Raw genomic sequence first — 17,398 nt, 5'->3', positions numbered from 1 at the left:
TGACATAGGTGTTTGCATGTCTGGGTGGTATAAAGCCGCGTGGAGAACCATTGAGATTACGTCCGCCGTTGACCTATTGTGGCAATAGGCCACAATATGTTTGTCCAAAAATGTTGTCAAAAGGATAGGTTTTAAAGTGCATCTTCAAGGAGGAAAATAATGAGGCTCAGAAGGATAGGCATTTGGAGAGAGAATTGAAGAACTTTGCACACTTACTATATCTGAAAGCAGTGTCTTCAATCAGTCCAGTGGTCTCCTGGAGACTAATCTAAATGTTCATGAAAATGCTGTCTCTGCAAGTACATTTACTAGTCTACTGATTAATCACTGTTCTAACAGCTTATAAATTAATTTCATTTTTAGAGCAGCTTGAAACATTTAAAAGTTTGATGGAAGGTGGGGAAGCATCCAGTCCTGCTGGTATGTTGGAAGATGAAAACGAAGAAGAAACAGAAAATGGTAACTATGCTTTTAAAAGATGACTTTGATTATATAAAAGTTATTGAGCACAAGAACAATTAACAATTTAGTTTGAATGGTTGTAATTTTTTCTTGTCCTACATTTCTAGATGACCTATCTCCAATATCTGGTAAGGAAAGTAGCTGTGGATAATTAACAGATCTAATAAAAACTGGTTTATCCTATCTTTTAGTAGCCTTGGGGTTCTTTCCAATCTTGTCAAAAGTGACACATTACAGTGCGCTAAGCTGGCTCTTAGCTACCAAGCCTGAAACTCAGAACAAATTATTTCAGCAACTCTAAAGAAACTTGCAATTGCTATTTATCTGAGTATATTACCAAGTTTTTTTATCATCAGAGAGAAAGATATTACAAAAGCATTACTATTGAATCATTATATCACTTCTTTGATGAAGCAATACCAAATATATACCTAATTTTAATATTTATTTGATATTTTTAAATAAATATGTTTCTAAAAATCATATTTAAAACATATTTTTAAGTCTTTGTTGCACTCTATCCTAATTCCATTGACTAATATACCTTGCATAATGTACCTTGTTTGAATTGGAACACTTGTGCAGTGAATCATAATGAGGATTTAGGCCAAGTTTACTAATATACATTGCACAAATCTGTATATTTGTAGAAGTGAATTTGTCTAAAATTATTCTAAAAATCACTTTGAATTTGATGTATGAAAACATCAGAGTGTGGTCAAAATATGTGAACAAGGCAATCGGGTTCATGTCAGATTTTCAAATTTGTTCTTAAATATTCTTAAAGTTGAAATTACCTAACTCCAGTGAATCAGAATCCACTTTGTTTACATTGAAGCTTGGCTGTGAAAATGAAAAGAGTTGTTTGGCAACTTTCATAAAAATTCAATGAGTTCATTATATGTGATACCAAATCTGCTATTACGTGCCAGTCTTAAACTACTGTACTAGTGTGGCTACTGAGAAGTTAAATTTCTGCATGTTAGAAGGTGTTGGGATAACCAGTGAATGAACTTTCAGAGAATATGCTTCTTTTAAGAAATTTTTTCAATGTAAATCTTTTAACTGACTAGTAAACTTGCATGTTTGTTTAATTTTGTTTTACTAATATTATAGCAGCATCAATCAATGTAACTGCACCACCCTCTTTTCCGGTGTTAAAATTATAAAAAATTCATTTTATAACACACCCTAAAATCAGTTCTTCACTGGATTTGATTTTATAGATGTGTCTTCACAAATAAAGAGCAAATTAAAGGAAGTGTCTAAGTACCCTTTATTATTTGAGCAACCTTAAATGAAAAAAGTTCTGTCTTCAAAACTGCAGTCTGATTTTGAAGAATGTGCAGTCAAATTGACCATCATGGTTTTGCGCAATTAGTTGCAACAGGAAGGTGTAGACTTGGCAAACTTCATCTATGAAGTGGCATTTTAATGAAAGTGGAAAGTACAGATTAGAATATTCAGTTGTCGTTAGTACATCTGAATACTCAGAATGTTTATCTTTTCCAAATGGGTAATGTCTTCCAGTCCTGCTGCTAAATCTTCCATATAATTAACATTATTTTATTTGTGCCATTGGTATGCTGTGGCTTCTTGTTTAATATCAGTTGTTTTTTTTTGCCCATTAAAAATGTACTTGCAGTTCCCCTTTGCAGCAATCTATTTGACATGAAGATTAGGCTAATTGAACATTTTTCCTGCATCTGGAAGAAATAAGTTTGACATCTGAACAGACTTCCATATAACATTAAATTGTCACCGTTCCTAGAATTTGGATTAACTACAGTTGATTGTGCTGATTGACAAAATTCCATTCTCAGGGATTACATGTGCTCTTGGGACTTCATTAGAGGATCACAGGTCATGAAGGGGGAAAAATAGTTATTTTCTCATTTTCTTGAAACTGTGGGAATAGTGCTCAGACTTTAGAATTTATTTTGCACTGTTCGCAATTTTACTGCTTAAGGCCTTTTGTCTTTGATGTGGTAATACATTGACAGTGTAATCTGCAGTTGTTTTAAAGATGTTGAAGCAGTAAAACATTATACTGAGACAGAGAGGATCAAGATTTTAGAACAGTTGATGAAGAGTATGCATCGTGCATACATTCCATACAAAATTATAACTTGCAGTGAATTGAAACAGACTCATTTGGATTTGGTGTGTTATAAATTAAAATTGCTTTCTAAGTTCCCAGTCTTACAATACTTGTGTAATTCATTAGATATGAGTAGTAATGATGTTTACTCCTCGTGTAGTTAACCAAGATGAAGAGGCCCACCCTGAATTGAAAATCAATGGTGAGCTTTCTGCAGATGACGTTAGTCAGGAGAAAGAGGCAAATGCCAATAGTGTGAAGAAGGTGAGTTTTTTAAATTATCAAACTCTCAGAATGTCTAATGGAGACATATATTCTAATATTTTAGTGCACCTTAACACATGTAGGTTTAACTCCAATAACAGTGGATTGATATGTTCACATCATGCATCTAAGTTATGTAACTGTTTCCCCTCAATGCACTTGTTAGCTGCTTGTTCATTTACTGTTAAAATGTTGCTTCAAATCCTTTTTCACCTTAGAATTCTGAATTCTCTCCCATTTAGAAAAATAGTTTACACTGTTATTCCTATCAAAGTGCATGAGTATACAAAGTCAAGACAGCAGCTATACTTTATTAGGAGTTTGAAGAGATTTGACATGTCAACAAATACACTCAAAAACTTCTATAGTTGTACCATGGAGAGCATTCTGACAGGCTGCATCACTGTCTAGTACGGAGGGGCTACTGCACAGGACCGAAAGAAGCTGCAGAAGGTTGTAAATCTAGTCAGCTCCATCTTGGGTACTAGCCTACAAAGTACCCAGGACATCTTTAGGGAACAGTGTCTCAGAAAGGCAGCGTCCATTATTAAGGACCTCCAGCACCCAGGGCATGCCTGTTTCTCACTGTTATCATCAGGTAGGAGGTACAGAAACCTGGAAGGCACACACTCAACCATTCAGGAATAGCTTCTTCTCCTCTGTCATCCGATTCCTAAATGGACATTGACTCTTCGGACACTACCTCACTTTTTTTTAATATACAGTATTTCTGTTTGTGCACATTTTAAAAAATCTATTCAGTTCTTCGTAATTGATTATTATTTTTTTTTTCTCTGCTTGATTATGTATTGCATTGAACTGCTGCGGCTAAGTTAACAAATTTCACTTCACATGTCGGTCATAATAAACCTAATTCTGAATTCTGAATTCCCTACGTTGCATTCCATCTGCCATTTCTTTGCCTAGTCTGCTGACTGGTCCAAATCCTTCTGCAGCCTTCCTGCCTCCACAATCCAACCTGTCCTTCCACCTGTCAGCTGTAAACTTCGCAATTTCCTTGCATACCTTTTCCTATCCAAATAAATTTTGATCATTTTAATTGCTTGGTGAGAGAGGAACAAAAATAGAGTGCCTTTATTTTTGTAGGTAATTGAAGATGCTGAACAGGAAAATAACAAAAAGGTGAGTTTTGTTTGGTGAAACTTTAGTACTTTTTTCTTTAAATCAACTTCTCTTTTTTGCCATTCATTCTACACTAGAAGGTATCATTGCAGATTACTCATGTCACTGCAGTTCTGCTTGTCCTCAGCCCTGCTCTTGAAGTGATCTTGAAGTATTTTGCTTCTTTCCTGAAATTCGATATTTTATATATCCTTGCAGAAAAAAATAGGTTTGTTCGTAGGTACATCCAGATTGCAAGGCCATCACTAAAATGTGTAATTCTACTCCAAGTCTATCTCCATCTCAGTTATCAAAGCCAGAAGTCTTTTATTTGTGCCTAATTACAGAAGGAGTTGAAAACCTTTTTTATGAATATGTTTAAGTTATTTAAATTGAAATCAAAATTGATGTGTACTAATTACAGATCATCATTTGTTGACCATATTAAAGATTATCTAAGGATAGCCAAATTTCTTTTTGCTTCTCCTCTGTCAATAGCAATTCACAAACTGCTAAAAATTAACAGTGAATAAGCTAATGTAGAGCTTAAAATAGAGACATTGAAGGTACATGTGGTTCTCCTTTAGTCTAAACTGTGGCCCATGGGATACCTTCGTTAGTTGACCTCAAAGGCTGCTGTGTGATGCATACATCTAGTGGTTATAATTCCTTTTCTTTCAGAAACCTTTTAGCAAGTATGCCTGTAACAACCACCTCTCACTCAATGTCAGCATGACCAAGGAACTAATTGTAGACTAGAGAGAGAAACCAGAGGACTTTTTGCCAGTCCTCACTGGAGGATCAGAGGTTGAGAGGGTTAACAACTTTAAATTCATGGGTGTCGCTATTTCAGGAGATCTGTCCTAGATCCAACACACAAGGGTAATTGGGGAGAGAAGATGACAGCACCTCTATTTCCTTAGGACATTACAGAGAGTTGGCATGACATCTAAAACTTTGACAAACTTACTATAGATGAGTAGTGAAGAATGTACTGACTGGTTGCATTGTGGCCTGATATGGAAACACCATTGCCTTTGAATGGAAAGTCCTACAAAAGGTGGTGGATTTGGCTCAGTACATCGCGCGTAAAATGCTCCCAAACCTTTGAGCAGATCCACATGAAACGTCATAGCAAAGCAGCATCCATCATTGGAGACCCCCACAATCCAGGCCATGTTCTCTTCTCATTGCTGCCATTACGTAGAAGGTACAAGACTCTCAAGACTCACACCACCAGGTTCAAGACAATTACTACCCTTCAACCATCAGGCTGTTGAATAAAAGGAGTTAATTACACCTGCTTGCCCCATCATAGAGATGTATCCCATAACCAGTGATCTCACTTTAAGGACTCTTTATCTCTTTATCTCATGTAATTGCTATTTATTTATTTATTTATTTGTTTTTGCATTTGTTGTCTTTTGCACTCGGGTTGATCATTCGTTAATCCTGTTATGGTTACTATTCTATAGTTTTGCCGAGTATGCTCACAGGAAAATGAATCTCAGGGTTGTGTATGGTGACAGATATGTACTTTGATAACAAAATTTACTTTGCACTTTGATAACCTGTGTCGTTACATGCCTTGAAAGCAATGGCACTCAGTCCTGCAGGAATGTATATATTTTTCCAACTGCGGAGAGAGGCATAAGAGCTGACTTGCATGAATATTTTACCCAATTTTATTTTTCACTGTGGAGGTGTTACTGCCACTAACTCCTTGTTATGATGCAACAAAGATGCCATGAAAGAGTTCCTCGTCCATCTTACCTTTGTTGCAGTCTGGTGAGCATATTCTTTAAGAAAGAATGTCAACAAATTTGAATGTAAGTCAGTGTCTTGTTTTGTATGGAACAACAGATGGAAGGATATGGTGAACCGCTCCCATCATAACGATATACAAATGCTTCTCAACACTTGTTCCTGATCCCTCGCCAGAGAGGACAAATTTTTAAAAATAGTCAAAAAGAAGTTGTTTCTACTGAGATGTCTAAGAATTAAATGTGCGAGAAGGCATAGATATTAAATCATTCGGATCTCAGTTGCATGGTGTTGTACAACTGCGACTTTGTAGGAACCAGGGCAAATAAAGTGCCGGGTGCTGCAAATTCACCACCATTTCTACCAAGGCGTAAAACATGGACAAACTATGGCGGATACTCCCCATATCCTTTGCTTTCAAGTGTTAGTTGGCACATAGGTGTAAGAAAATGGAGAACTGTGTGGGAGGGAAGGATTAGATTGATCTTCAAGTAGGTTAAAGTGTTAGTGCAACATCGTGGGCTGTACTGTGTTGTACTGTTCTCTATGTTCTGTGTTCTAGTTTAAATTTAAATGATTATAGGTTGTGCACTTGAATAGTAGGTACTAAATGTGCACACGTTTTTCAAAAATCATTAGTAAAAGTGGGAACATATTTTACGATTACAGGCCATCACTTAAGGAAATGTCGAGAGATATTCATTGTGTTTAGTCAGCTCTTTTCTGATCCATTCGTAGCATAACTGAATATATAATTGAGTTTATTTTAACCACATATATATATAACCATATAACAATTACAGCACGGAAACAGGCCATATCGGCCCTTCTAGTCCACGCTGAACTCTTACTCTCACCTAGTCCCACCGACCTGCACTCAGCCCATAACCCTCCATTCCTTTCCTGTCCATATAGCTGTCCAATTTAACTTTAAACGACAACATCGAACCTGCCTCAACCACTTCTGCTGGAAGCTCATTCCACACAGCTACCACTCGCTGAGTAAAGAAGTTCCCCCTCATGTTACCCCTCACCTTTTGCCCTTTAACTCTCAACTCATGTCCTCTTGTTTGAATCTCCCCCACTCTCAATGGAAAAAGCCTATCCACGTCAACTCTATCTACCCCCCTCATAATTTTAAATACCTCTATCAAGTCCCCCCTCAACCTTCTATGTTCCAAAGAATAAAGACCCAACTTGTTCAACCTTTCTCTGTAACTTAGGTGATGAAACCCAGGTAACATTCTAGTAAACCTTCTCTGTACGCTCTCAATTTTGTTGACATCTTTCCTATAATTCGGTGACCAAAGCTGTACACAATACTCCAAATTTGGCCTCACCAATGCCTTCTACAATTTCAACATTACATCCCAACTCCTATACTCAATGCTCTGATTTATAAAGGCCAGTATACCAAGAGCTTTCTTCACCACCCTATCCACATGAGATTCCACCTTCAGGGAACTATGTACCATTATTCCTAGGTCCCTCTGTTCTACTGCATTCTTCAATGCCCTACCATTTACCATGTATGTCCTATTTTGATTAGTCCTACCAAAATGTAGCACCTCACATTTATTAGCATTAAACTCCATCTGCCATCTTTCAGCTCACTCTTCTAACTGGCCTAAATCTCTCTGCATGCTTTGAAAACCTGCTTCATTATCCACAACTCCAGCTATCTCAGTATCATCTGCATACTTACTAATCCAATTTACCACCCCATCATCCAGATCATTAATATATATGACAAACAACATTGGACCCAGTACAGATCCCTGAGGCACGCCACTAGTCACTGGCCTCCAATCTGACAAACAGTTATCCACCACTACTCTCTGGCATCTCCCATCCAGCCACTGCTGAATCCATTTTACTACTTCAATATTAATACCTAACGATTGAACCTTCCTAACTAACCTTCTGTGTGGAACCTTGTCAAAGGCCTTACTGAAGTCCATATAGACAACATCCACCGCTTTACCCTCATCAACTTTCCGAGTAACCTCTTCAAAAAATTCAATAAGATTTGTCAAACATATAACATCAAACTTTTAAGATCACCCAGACTATGATTTTTTTTGCCAATTTTTCTGCATGGGATGCATACCCTGCTAAGTCCCAGTGAGTTCAGGACACCCATATATACTGGCTGAACGTTGCTAGTGTGCACCACCATTGAGCTACACCTGGAGCTGAGTGATGGAGCAAAACCCAGCTGGAATTTCTCAATACTTTGGAACTTTAGAACAGTAAAAATCAAGTATAGAGATTTTACATTTGTGAGGAAGAAAAGTATTATAACTTACTATTTTTAGCTGTTTTATGTATTTTTAAAAAATTGTAATTACTTAAGGTCACAGTTACATAAGCAGCTGTTTCAACCCTCTGACTCCACGTCAACCATAAAGCACACATTTTCACACCAATCTTACCTGAACTTATTTTATTCTTCCTACGTTCTTCCTGCAATTCTCCCTGGGTTCTACAGTTTTTTGTACAGGGGCAGTTTACAATGGTCAATAAGCCTACCAATTCATTCTTCTTTGGGAGTAACCCCATGTGGTTATGGGGTGCATGTAACCTTTGTGCAGAAGACACCAGAGGCTGGGATTCAACCCAGGTTTCTGGAACTGTGAGGCTGCAGTTCTACTAACTGTGCCACTTTGCTGCCCTCATGAATATCTCTAAATATCTTAAGTAATTGTTATTTTTTGCTCATTTACAAATGATATTCAATTTGTAATCGATCACGGCCATTGAGATTTACATTTAAGATCATTGTTAAAATCAAGTTTTCGGAATGAGATTGTTTAAAAATTCATAAGTGTCTTCTAGAAAGCCAAATATTAACTACATTGCGATTTTAAAAAACTGCTTAAAAGTTTCTCTATTTTATTTTACAGGGAACAATAACTGTTGAAGATGAACAGGCATGGGTATCATCTTATACTTACGTTGGTGCCACCACAAATATACATCCTTACTTATCTGCCATGGTCAACTACGCACAACCGGTGAAGTTTCAAGGCTTTAAGACAGCAGAAGGTATGCAACAGTTGTTAAAGCATTCAGTGGCATTCAAAGGTGGGAATGAATGTATGAAGATAGAAGTTACATATTTCAGTTATTAAATTAGCATGGTCTTATGCCTATAACTACCTACAGTATCTTAATTCTCAATTTGAAGTTAATACCAATCTTGATTTAAATATCCATTTCTGCTTACCTTGGAAGTATAGGTGAGCATCATGTACAAGAAGCATATTGTCCACATCTGAGAGGATTTTTAAAGTAAATTTCTCAATGGAATGAACAAGGCATTAAGCATCATTCCTGTGAGCTGAATTTTTGTCTTTGAACTCAAATATATTCTACTCAAAAGCATGAATACTTAATGCAATTTAGCACATATACTCTTCTGTGCATATATCATAATGTCTCCTATTTTCTCTTCTGTTTACTGTCAATGTGCCACTGGTTAGCCTTACTACATTCTTTGATTTCATTCAGGAAGGGAAGGAAATTGAAAATTTTAGTTTACTGCTAGTGCAGAATCTTCTTGGTTGCACCTAATGGCTTAGGACCAAAATAAGAAGCCAAATGAAACATTATAATCCTACAAAATCAATCACAAAGAACTGTTTTCAGCATAATGCGATTGAAATTCAACTGTAAACAGAGAGGAATAGATATAGAAAATGCTCAGCAGGTCAGACAGTAGCAGAAAGCGAAGTGGAGATTCCAGACCAAACTTGAATCAGTGAAGAGCACTCGACAGCTATGGCAGGGCTTGAATGCTATCACCTCTTACAAAGTGAGACCAAGCAACATAGGTGACAACAAGGCTTTGCTCCCAGATGAGCTCAATGCCTCTTATGCTCATTTTAACCATCAAGACATGCAGGCAACTTCATGAACTCCCACAGCCCCCAAAGATCCTGTGATTTCAGTCTCTGAGGCTGGTATTAGAGCATCCTTCAGGAGGATGAACCCACAGAAAGCATCCAGCCCAGATGGGGTATCTGGCCAAGTTCTAAAGATCTGTTCTGATCAACTGGCTGGTGTGTTCACTGATATCTTTCACCTATCTCTTCAGCAGTCAGAGGAATCCACCTGCTTCAAACAGTCTTCATGTATACCAGTGCCTAAGAAGAACATGGTAACCTTCCTCAATGACTATCATCCAGCGCACTTATATCCACTGTGATGAAGTGCTTTGAGAAGTTGGTGATGAAGCATATCAACTCCTGCCTGAGAAGTGACTTAGATCCGCTTCAATTTGCGTACCGTTACATCACAACAGGTCAATTGCAGATGCCATTTCATTGGCTATTCACTCAACCTTGGAACATGAAGATGTATACATCAGGATGCTCTTCATTGACTACAGCTTGGCTTTCAAAACTATCATCCTCTCAAAACTGATCAATAACCTTCAAGAGCTCGACCTCAATACTTCCTTGTGCAACTGGATCCTTGACTTCCTCACATTTGGACCCCAGTCAGTTTGGATTGGCAACAACATCTCCTCCACAATCACCATCAGCACTTACGCAGCACAAGACCATGTGCTAGTTTGCTACTTGACTCACCTTATACTTATGACTGTGAGGCTAAGAACAGCTCCAATGCCATATTTAAGTTTGCTGGAGACACCTTTGTCATTGGCTGAATCAAAAGTGGTGATAAATCAGCATATAGGGGGGAGGTGAAAATCTGGCTGAGTGGTGCCACGGCAACAACCTCTCACTCAATGTCAGCAAGACCAAGAGCTGATTATTGACTACAGGAAGAGGAAACCAGAGGTCCATGAGCCAGTTCTCATCAGAGGATTAGAAGTGGTCAGCAACTTTAGATTTCTCAGTTCGGTGTTGTCATTTCAGAGGATCTGTCCTGGGTACCGCGCTTAAGTGCCATTTGAAAGAAAGCACAAACTTTCTTAGAAGTTTGTGAGGATTTGGCATGTCATCTAATACTTAGACAATCTTCTATAGATGTGCTGTGGAGGGTTTATTAACTGGCTGTATCTCAGCCTGGTATGGAAACATCAATGCCTTTGAATGGAAAAGCCTACAAAAAGTAGTAGCTACAGCCCAGTCCATCTCAGGTAAAGTCCTTCCAACCACTGAGCACATCTACATGGAGTGCTGTCAAAGGATAGCAGCATCAATCATCGAGAACCCCCACCATACAGGCCATGTTTTCTTCTGGCTGCTGCCATCAGGAAGGAGATACGAAAGCCACAAGACCCATACCACCAGGTTCATAAACAGTTATTACCCCTCAACCATCAGGCTCTTGAACCAGAGGATAACTTCACTCAGCGTCACTCACTCCATCACAGAACTGTTCCCACAACCTATAGACGCACTTTAAAGGACTCTTCATCTCATGTTCTCGATATTTATTGCTTATTTATTTATTATTATTGTTATTAGTTTCTTTTTGTATTTGCATAGTTTGTTGTCTCCTGCATATTGGAGTTTGTCCATCTAATTGGGTGTAATCTTTCATTGATTCTGTTGTATTTCTGTGTACTTAATGTGAATGTCCACAAGAAAATGAATCTCAAGGTTGTATATGGTGATGCAGATGTACTTTGAACTTTACCAGGGAAACAGTTAACATTTCAGGTCTGGACCCTTCATAAGTATCATGAATCAGTTCTGATGAAGGTTTCTGATGTAAAATGTTAACTATAAGCTATGGATCTTTTCCCACAGATGCTGCCAGTGTTTCCTGTTTTTCATTAAGATTTCTAGGGTCTCTTTTTCTGATTTTCAGTTCGAGTGAAATGCTTTTACAATAATACACTTCCTTTGTGTAGGAAATAACAGTCTCAAGTATTTAATGGATTCAGTTGAAGTCAGGATCTAGATCCCAGAATGCTTTGCAACATTTTGGTTTGGTGGTTTCACCTGGATGCATCCACGTGTAGTTCTCCCTGAAGCTCCCAAAAGAAAATAGAGATGATTTTTGTATGAATCAAAGCTTTATTTAAATATCATCAATCTAGAATTACTCAGTCTGCTATGTGATTTTTTTTCTTCTTCTAAGAAGGTGACTATAATGATGAAACAGCACTGTGGTGTGATATTCGCTATTAACACTAGTGCAGAGAACTCCTACAGTTTTTTTAATTAACAGAAATGTGAGTTTATAAATGGACGGTGACATGTAATGGCTAATTTTCTCTCGCTGATTGAGATGCAGTGTTCCTTCTTCACATGTTTGTCTCAGTGATTCGCCATGTGGCCTTGGAACACCTGGACAGTGCAAATACCAATCTCAGGATGCTGTTCATTGACAATAACTCAGCATTTACCAGCTTTTTTCTTACAGTCCTGATGAAAAAGCTACAGGAGTTGAGCGTCTGTACTTCCCTCTGCAATTGGATACTCGACTTCCTAACTGGAAGACCACAATCTGTGCAGATTAGTAATAACATCTCATCTGCACTGACAAAAAACACTGGCGCACCTCAGGGATGTGTACTTAATCCTCTGCTCTACTCTCTCTACACCCGTGACTGTGTGGCTAGGCACAGCTCAAATGCCATCTATAAATTTGCTGACAATACAACCATTGTTGGCAGTATCTCAGATAGAGATGAGAGGGCGTACAGGAGTGAGCTATACCAGCTAGTTGAGTGGTGTCACAGCAACAACTTGCAACCAACATCAGTAAGACCAAAGAGATGATTGTGGACTTCAGAAAGGGTAGGACGAGGGAACACGAACCAATCCTCACAGAAGGATCAGAAGTGGAGAGAGTGAGCAATTTCAAGTTCCTGGGTGTCAAGATCTCTGAGGATCTAACCTGGTCCTAACATAATGATGCAGTGATGAAGAAGGCAAGACAGCAGCTATATTTCATTAGGAGTTTGAGGAGATTTGGTTTGTCACCTAAAGCACTCGAAAATTTCTACAGATATATCACGGAGAGCATTCTGACAGGCTTCATTGCTGTCTGGTATGGGGCGGGGGTGGGGGGGGGTCTACAGCACAGGATCGAAAGAAGTTATAGAATGTTGTAAAATTCGTCAGCTCCATCTTGGGTATTAACCTCCATAGTATCCAAGACATCTTTAAGGAGTGGTGCCTCTGGAAGGCAGCATCGTTCATTAAGGACCCCCACCACCCAGGATATGCCCCCTTCTCATGATTACCATCAAGTAGGAGGTACAGAAGCCTAAAGGCATGCACTTAATGACTCAAGCACAGCTTCTTCCCCTCAGCCATCCGATTTCTAAATGGACATTGAACCCATGAACACTACCTCATTACTTTTTTATTACTATTTTTGCACCACATATTTTAATTTAACTACTATATATATATTTACTGTAATACTTTTTTTCAATATTTATCATGTTTTACATTGTACTGCAGCTGCTAAGTTAAAAAGTTCCATGACACATGCCAGTGATATTAAACCTGATTCTGATTCATTTTTTAGTAAGAACACATGTGGCTACTGTTTTTAAGATTTGTACTTCTTTCTAAAAAATCAGACAAAAGTTGCAGCACAAGTAGAGACCAGATAGCTCATAGGTTCTGTGATTAATGTACACAAGGACAATTTAACTAGTCCTGTCTGACTGCCCTCTCACTACCTTCTGTCCATAGTCATACAGTTTTCTTACTCTCAGGTATTTATCCTCATCCTCAAACTTCTTTATAAGCCGTTAATGTACTTCTATATTCCAGATGCAAACTGCTCGATGCTTAAACCTTTCCTTCTTGTCATTCTTACTTCTTTTTCCAGTCACTTTTCCTGGCTTTTGACCCCAGAGACAATAGGAACAGTTTCTCTCTGGTCTTCAGAGTTTCTTTGCGATTTTAAACACTGTTGTTGAATCCCATCTTGACCTCCTCTGTTCCAAAGAACACAATCCCAGCTTCTGCAGATGATCCATATGACTGAAGTCCACCCTTCTGGAAGCATTCTTATAATTTTTTTCTGCATCCTCTCCAAGGCTTTGGCATCTATGCTCATATGTGGGTTCTGAGTTTAATCCCCTATGATAATAGTGAAAAAGACCTTGCACTGTCTGAGAGGGAGGCCTTCCCTCAGAATGTTTCTGAATCGGGAAACAACATTGCATTCCTTGTCCCACGGTTATTATTGCAGGTATTGGCCACAGTGGTACCTTCAAAGTTGAGTTACCACTTTCCCTGTTATTACAATGAAAGCAAAGGATTTGGCATTTATGTGATTTGAGCATTATAATCTCTGTTTACGTTTTTGCATGGGTTAAATTTGTAGCTTTGCATCACATTAAGGCTAAGCTGCTAAGTATATTTTTTCTTGAACATTTCCACTCAGTGTTTTGCCAAACATTTCTTTGTCAGATTGTGTATTAAAATGGAAAAAGAAAACTACCCTATCCAGCACAAAAAAGATTATTTTCAACAGTATTCCATGGTATTCACAGTATTTTCTTGCAGGCATTTACAGGAAAGTAAAGAATCACAATAGAATTTATGAAAAACTAAAAGAAAGACTGACAAAGAAACAATTTGTGAAAGAAGGCAAATTGTGCAAATAATACTGAGAACATGAGTTAATAATCTTGGAAAAAGCAAAACGTTGACAATGAAACTAAGTTGTAAATTTTTCAGCCAATCCAGTGACACTAATGCTTCCTTATTATACTGGCTTCCTAATGATCTAGCCTGGATGTTGAGGTACGTCCCCTCTGCTTAATGGTTCCTCCCTTTCGTGGAACTGGATGAACATATGCCACTGAAACACACTCATGTGGGTTTCTCCCCGTAAGGACTGCTTTACACCTGGAGCTGTCTCTGCCTAGGAAGCTGATTGCAAGGGACTTGCAAGAACATTACCCAGGGACCAGTACAGGGAGTTGAAATCTCAAGTGGAGACTGCTTCAGATCCCCACAATACCACTTGGATTCTCTTTGGAGCAGACAGACAGAGAGGTCGAGATTTGCTGTGATGGCCTACATATTCCTGCCACTCCTGGGAAAACCTCCCAGAAAGGAGCTATCCATTCCCTGTGGATCCTGTGAGGCATCCTCTATTCTCACAGAATTGCAGCTTGCTCACATATATTGTACTAACGATGGGTAGATATCCAGTTTCTGGAAAGGATCAGACTAAAATGTTACAGAGTCACGTAGTCTTTGTTTGGCTTGGTCTGTATCTCAATGAAATTAGAAACTCGCTTCATCAGGTGCTTTCACCGTTGTTGGTGTGTTGCCAGTGATAGACATCTAAGTGCTGATCACCTTGACAGTAAAAATGATGCTCTTCTGATTCTGCGTGATCTTCAACAAGATGTTTGAAATGGATGCTTCTTTACTCCTTGTCAGCTCATAGGTTAAGCCTGACAGGCAGGGTATGCACCATATATTTGAGAGTGCGTCCCTAATAACTTCTACCAAATGCTTCCACCTCATGTCCTTATTCTCGGGCAGTGCTACTTCGTGCACTTGCTGTTTGGATAGCTGACACAATCAGTACGTTTATTCCCGTCCAGCTACAACTGACAAGTCCCTCATCCTGTTGTTTTTCTTTTCTCTTTTTCTTGCTCGCTCTCTCTTTGTCTGCCTCCACAGCCTTCCAACTTTGCCCTTACTTATCTCCCCTATCTGGCACCACCTTCCTGTCATCTTGCAACCTTCTCAGTCCACAAGTCCTCTTATGTCATTTCCCTTCCTGTCTTTATGCTGACCATCTCACTCCCCACTCTCAGTTCTACCAGAAACCTGGACAATTTCTTTCCTCCACTAATGCTGCTGCACTCATTGAGTTCTTCCACAGATAGTGTGCTGATGACATCAGTACTTTTTCCTCTGCTGCTCCATACTTTTTGGTGGTGATTGGGGGAGGGGGTTGTTTTTTTGAATTGAGTTCCTGTACCTGGGTTTTGCCCCATAGGGCCTTCAGGCACCATAAGACCATAAGATATAGGAGCAGAAGTAGGCCATTCAGCCTATAGAGTCTGTTTCGCCACTCAATCATGGGCTGATCCAATTCTTCCAGTCATCCCCGCTTTCATCCCATACCCATTGATGCCCTGGCTAATCAAGAACCTATCTATCTCTGCCTTAAATACACCCAATGACTTGGCCTCCACAGCTGCTCGTGGTAACAAATTCCACAGATTTATCACCCTCTGACTAAAGTAATTTCCCGCACCTCAGTTCTAAAAGGACATCCTTCAATCCTGAAGTTGTGCCCTCTTGTCCTAGACCCCCCTACCATGGGAAATAACTTTGCCATAGCTAATCTGTTCAGGCTTTTTAACATTTGAAATGTTTCTATGAGATCCTCCCTCATTCTCCTGAACTCCAGGGAATACAGCCCAAGAGCTGCCAGATGACCCTTTCATTCCTGGAATCATTCTTGTGAATCTTCTCTGAACCCTCTCCAATGTCAGTATATCCTTTCTAAAATAAGGACCCCAAAACTGCACACAATACTTCAAGTGTGGTCTCAGAAGTGCCTTATAGAGCCTCAACATCACATCCCTGCTCTTATATTCTATACCTCTAGAAATGAATGCCAACATTGCATTGGCCTTCTTCACAACTGACTCAACCTGAGGGTTAACCTTTAGGGTATCTTGCACAAGGACTCCCAAGTCCCTTTGCATCTCTGCATTTTGAATTCTCTCCCCATCTAAATTATAGTCTGCTTGTTTATTTCTTCCACCAAAGTGCACGACAATACACTTTCCAACGTTGTATTTCATTTGCCACTTCTTTGCCCATTCCCCTAAACTATCTAAGTCTCTCCGCAGGCTCTCTTGTTTTCTCAACACTACCCCCTCCTCCACCTATCTTTGTATCATTGGCAAATTTAGCCACAAATCCATTAATATCGTACTTAAATCATTGACATGCTTCGTTAAAAGCAGTGGTCCCAGCACCGACCCCTGTGGAACTCCACTGGTAACCAGCAGCCAGCCAGAATAGGATCCCTTTATTCCCACTCTCTGTTTCTGCCGACCAGCCAATGCTCCACCCATGCTAGTAACTTCCCTGTAATTCCATGGACTCTTATCTTGCCAAGCGGCCTCATGTGTGGCACCTTGTCAAAGGCCTCCTGAGAATCCAAGTACACCACGTTTACTACATCTCCTTTGTCAACCCTGCTTGTAATTTCCTCAAAGAATTGCAGTAGGTTTGTCAGGCAGGATTTTCCTTTCAGGAAACCATGCTGGCTTAGGCCTGTCTTGTCATATGCCTTGAGGTACACCGTAATCTCAACCCTAACAATCGATTCCAACAACTTCCCAACCACTGATGTCAGGCTAACAAGTCTATAGTTTCCTTTCTGCTGCCTCCCACCCTTCTTAAATACCGGAGTAACATTTGCAATTTTCCAGTCATCCGGTACAATGCCAGAATCTATAAATTCCTGAAAGATCATCGTTAATGCCTCTGTAATCTCTCCAGCTACTTCCTTCAGAACCTGAGGGTGCATTCCATCAGGTCCAGGAGATTTATCCACCCTCAGACCACTGAGCTTCCTGAGCACCTTCTCAGTCGTAATTTTCACTGCACAAACTTCACTTTCCTGACTCTCTTGAATGCCCAGTGTACTGCAGACATCTTCCACAGTGAAGACTGATGCAACATACGCATTCAGTTCCTCTGCCATCCCAGAAAAAAATTACCTTTTTCTCATTCTGGACCTAATGCATTAAAA

General features: G+C 39.3%; 1 protein-coding gene across 12 annotated transcripts in view; it reads left to right on the top strand.

The window, feature by feature from the left end:
- The window catches only part of plcb4a (phospholipase C, beta 4a), a 572,877-nt gene that overhangs the window by 417,084 nt on the left and 138,395 nt on the right, over positions 1-17,398 (top strand). For 10 of the 12 annotated variants that reach the window (XM_063056176.1, XM_063056174.1, XM_063056175.1 and 7 more), the window contains 5 exons: positions 364-459; positions 570-590; positions 2,724-2,827; positions 3,935-3,970; positions 8,620-8,761. In XM_063056176.1, the coding sequence (XP_062912246.1) occupies positions 364-459; positions 570-590; positions 2,724-2,827; positions 3,935-3,970; positions 8,620-8,761 (399 nt within the window). The remainder of the gene's footprint in view (positions 1-363; positions 460-569; positions 591-2,723; positions 2,828-3,934; positions 3,971-8,619; positions 8,762-17,398) is intronic. The other 2 variants (XM_063056183.1, XM_063056181.1) reach the window with 1 other exon arrangement.

Source organism: Mobula hypostoma, chromosome 8 (assembly GCF_963921235.1).
Source record: "Mobula hypostoma chromosome 8, sMobHyp1.1, whole genome shotgun sequence".
Lineage (NCBI taxonomy): Eukaryota > Metazoa > Chordata > Chondrichthyes > Myliobatiformes > Myliobatidae > Mobula > Mobula hypostoma.
This window is presented reverse-complemented; position numbering and strand designations above follow the sequence as displayed.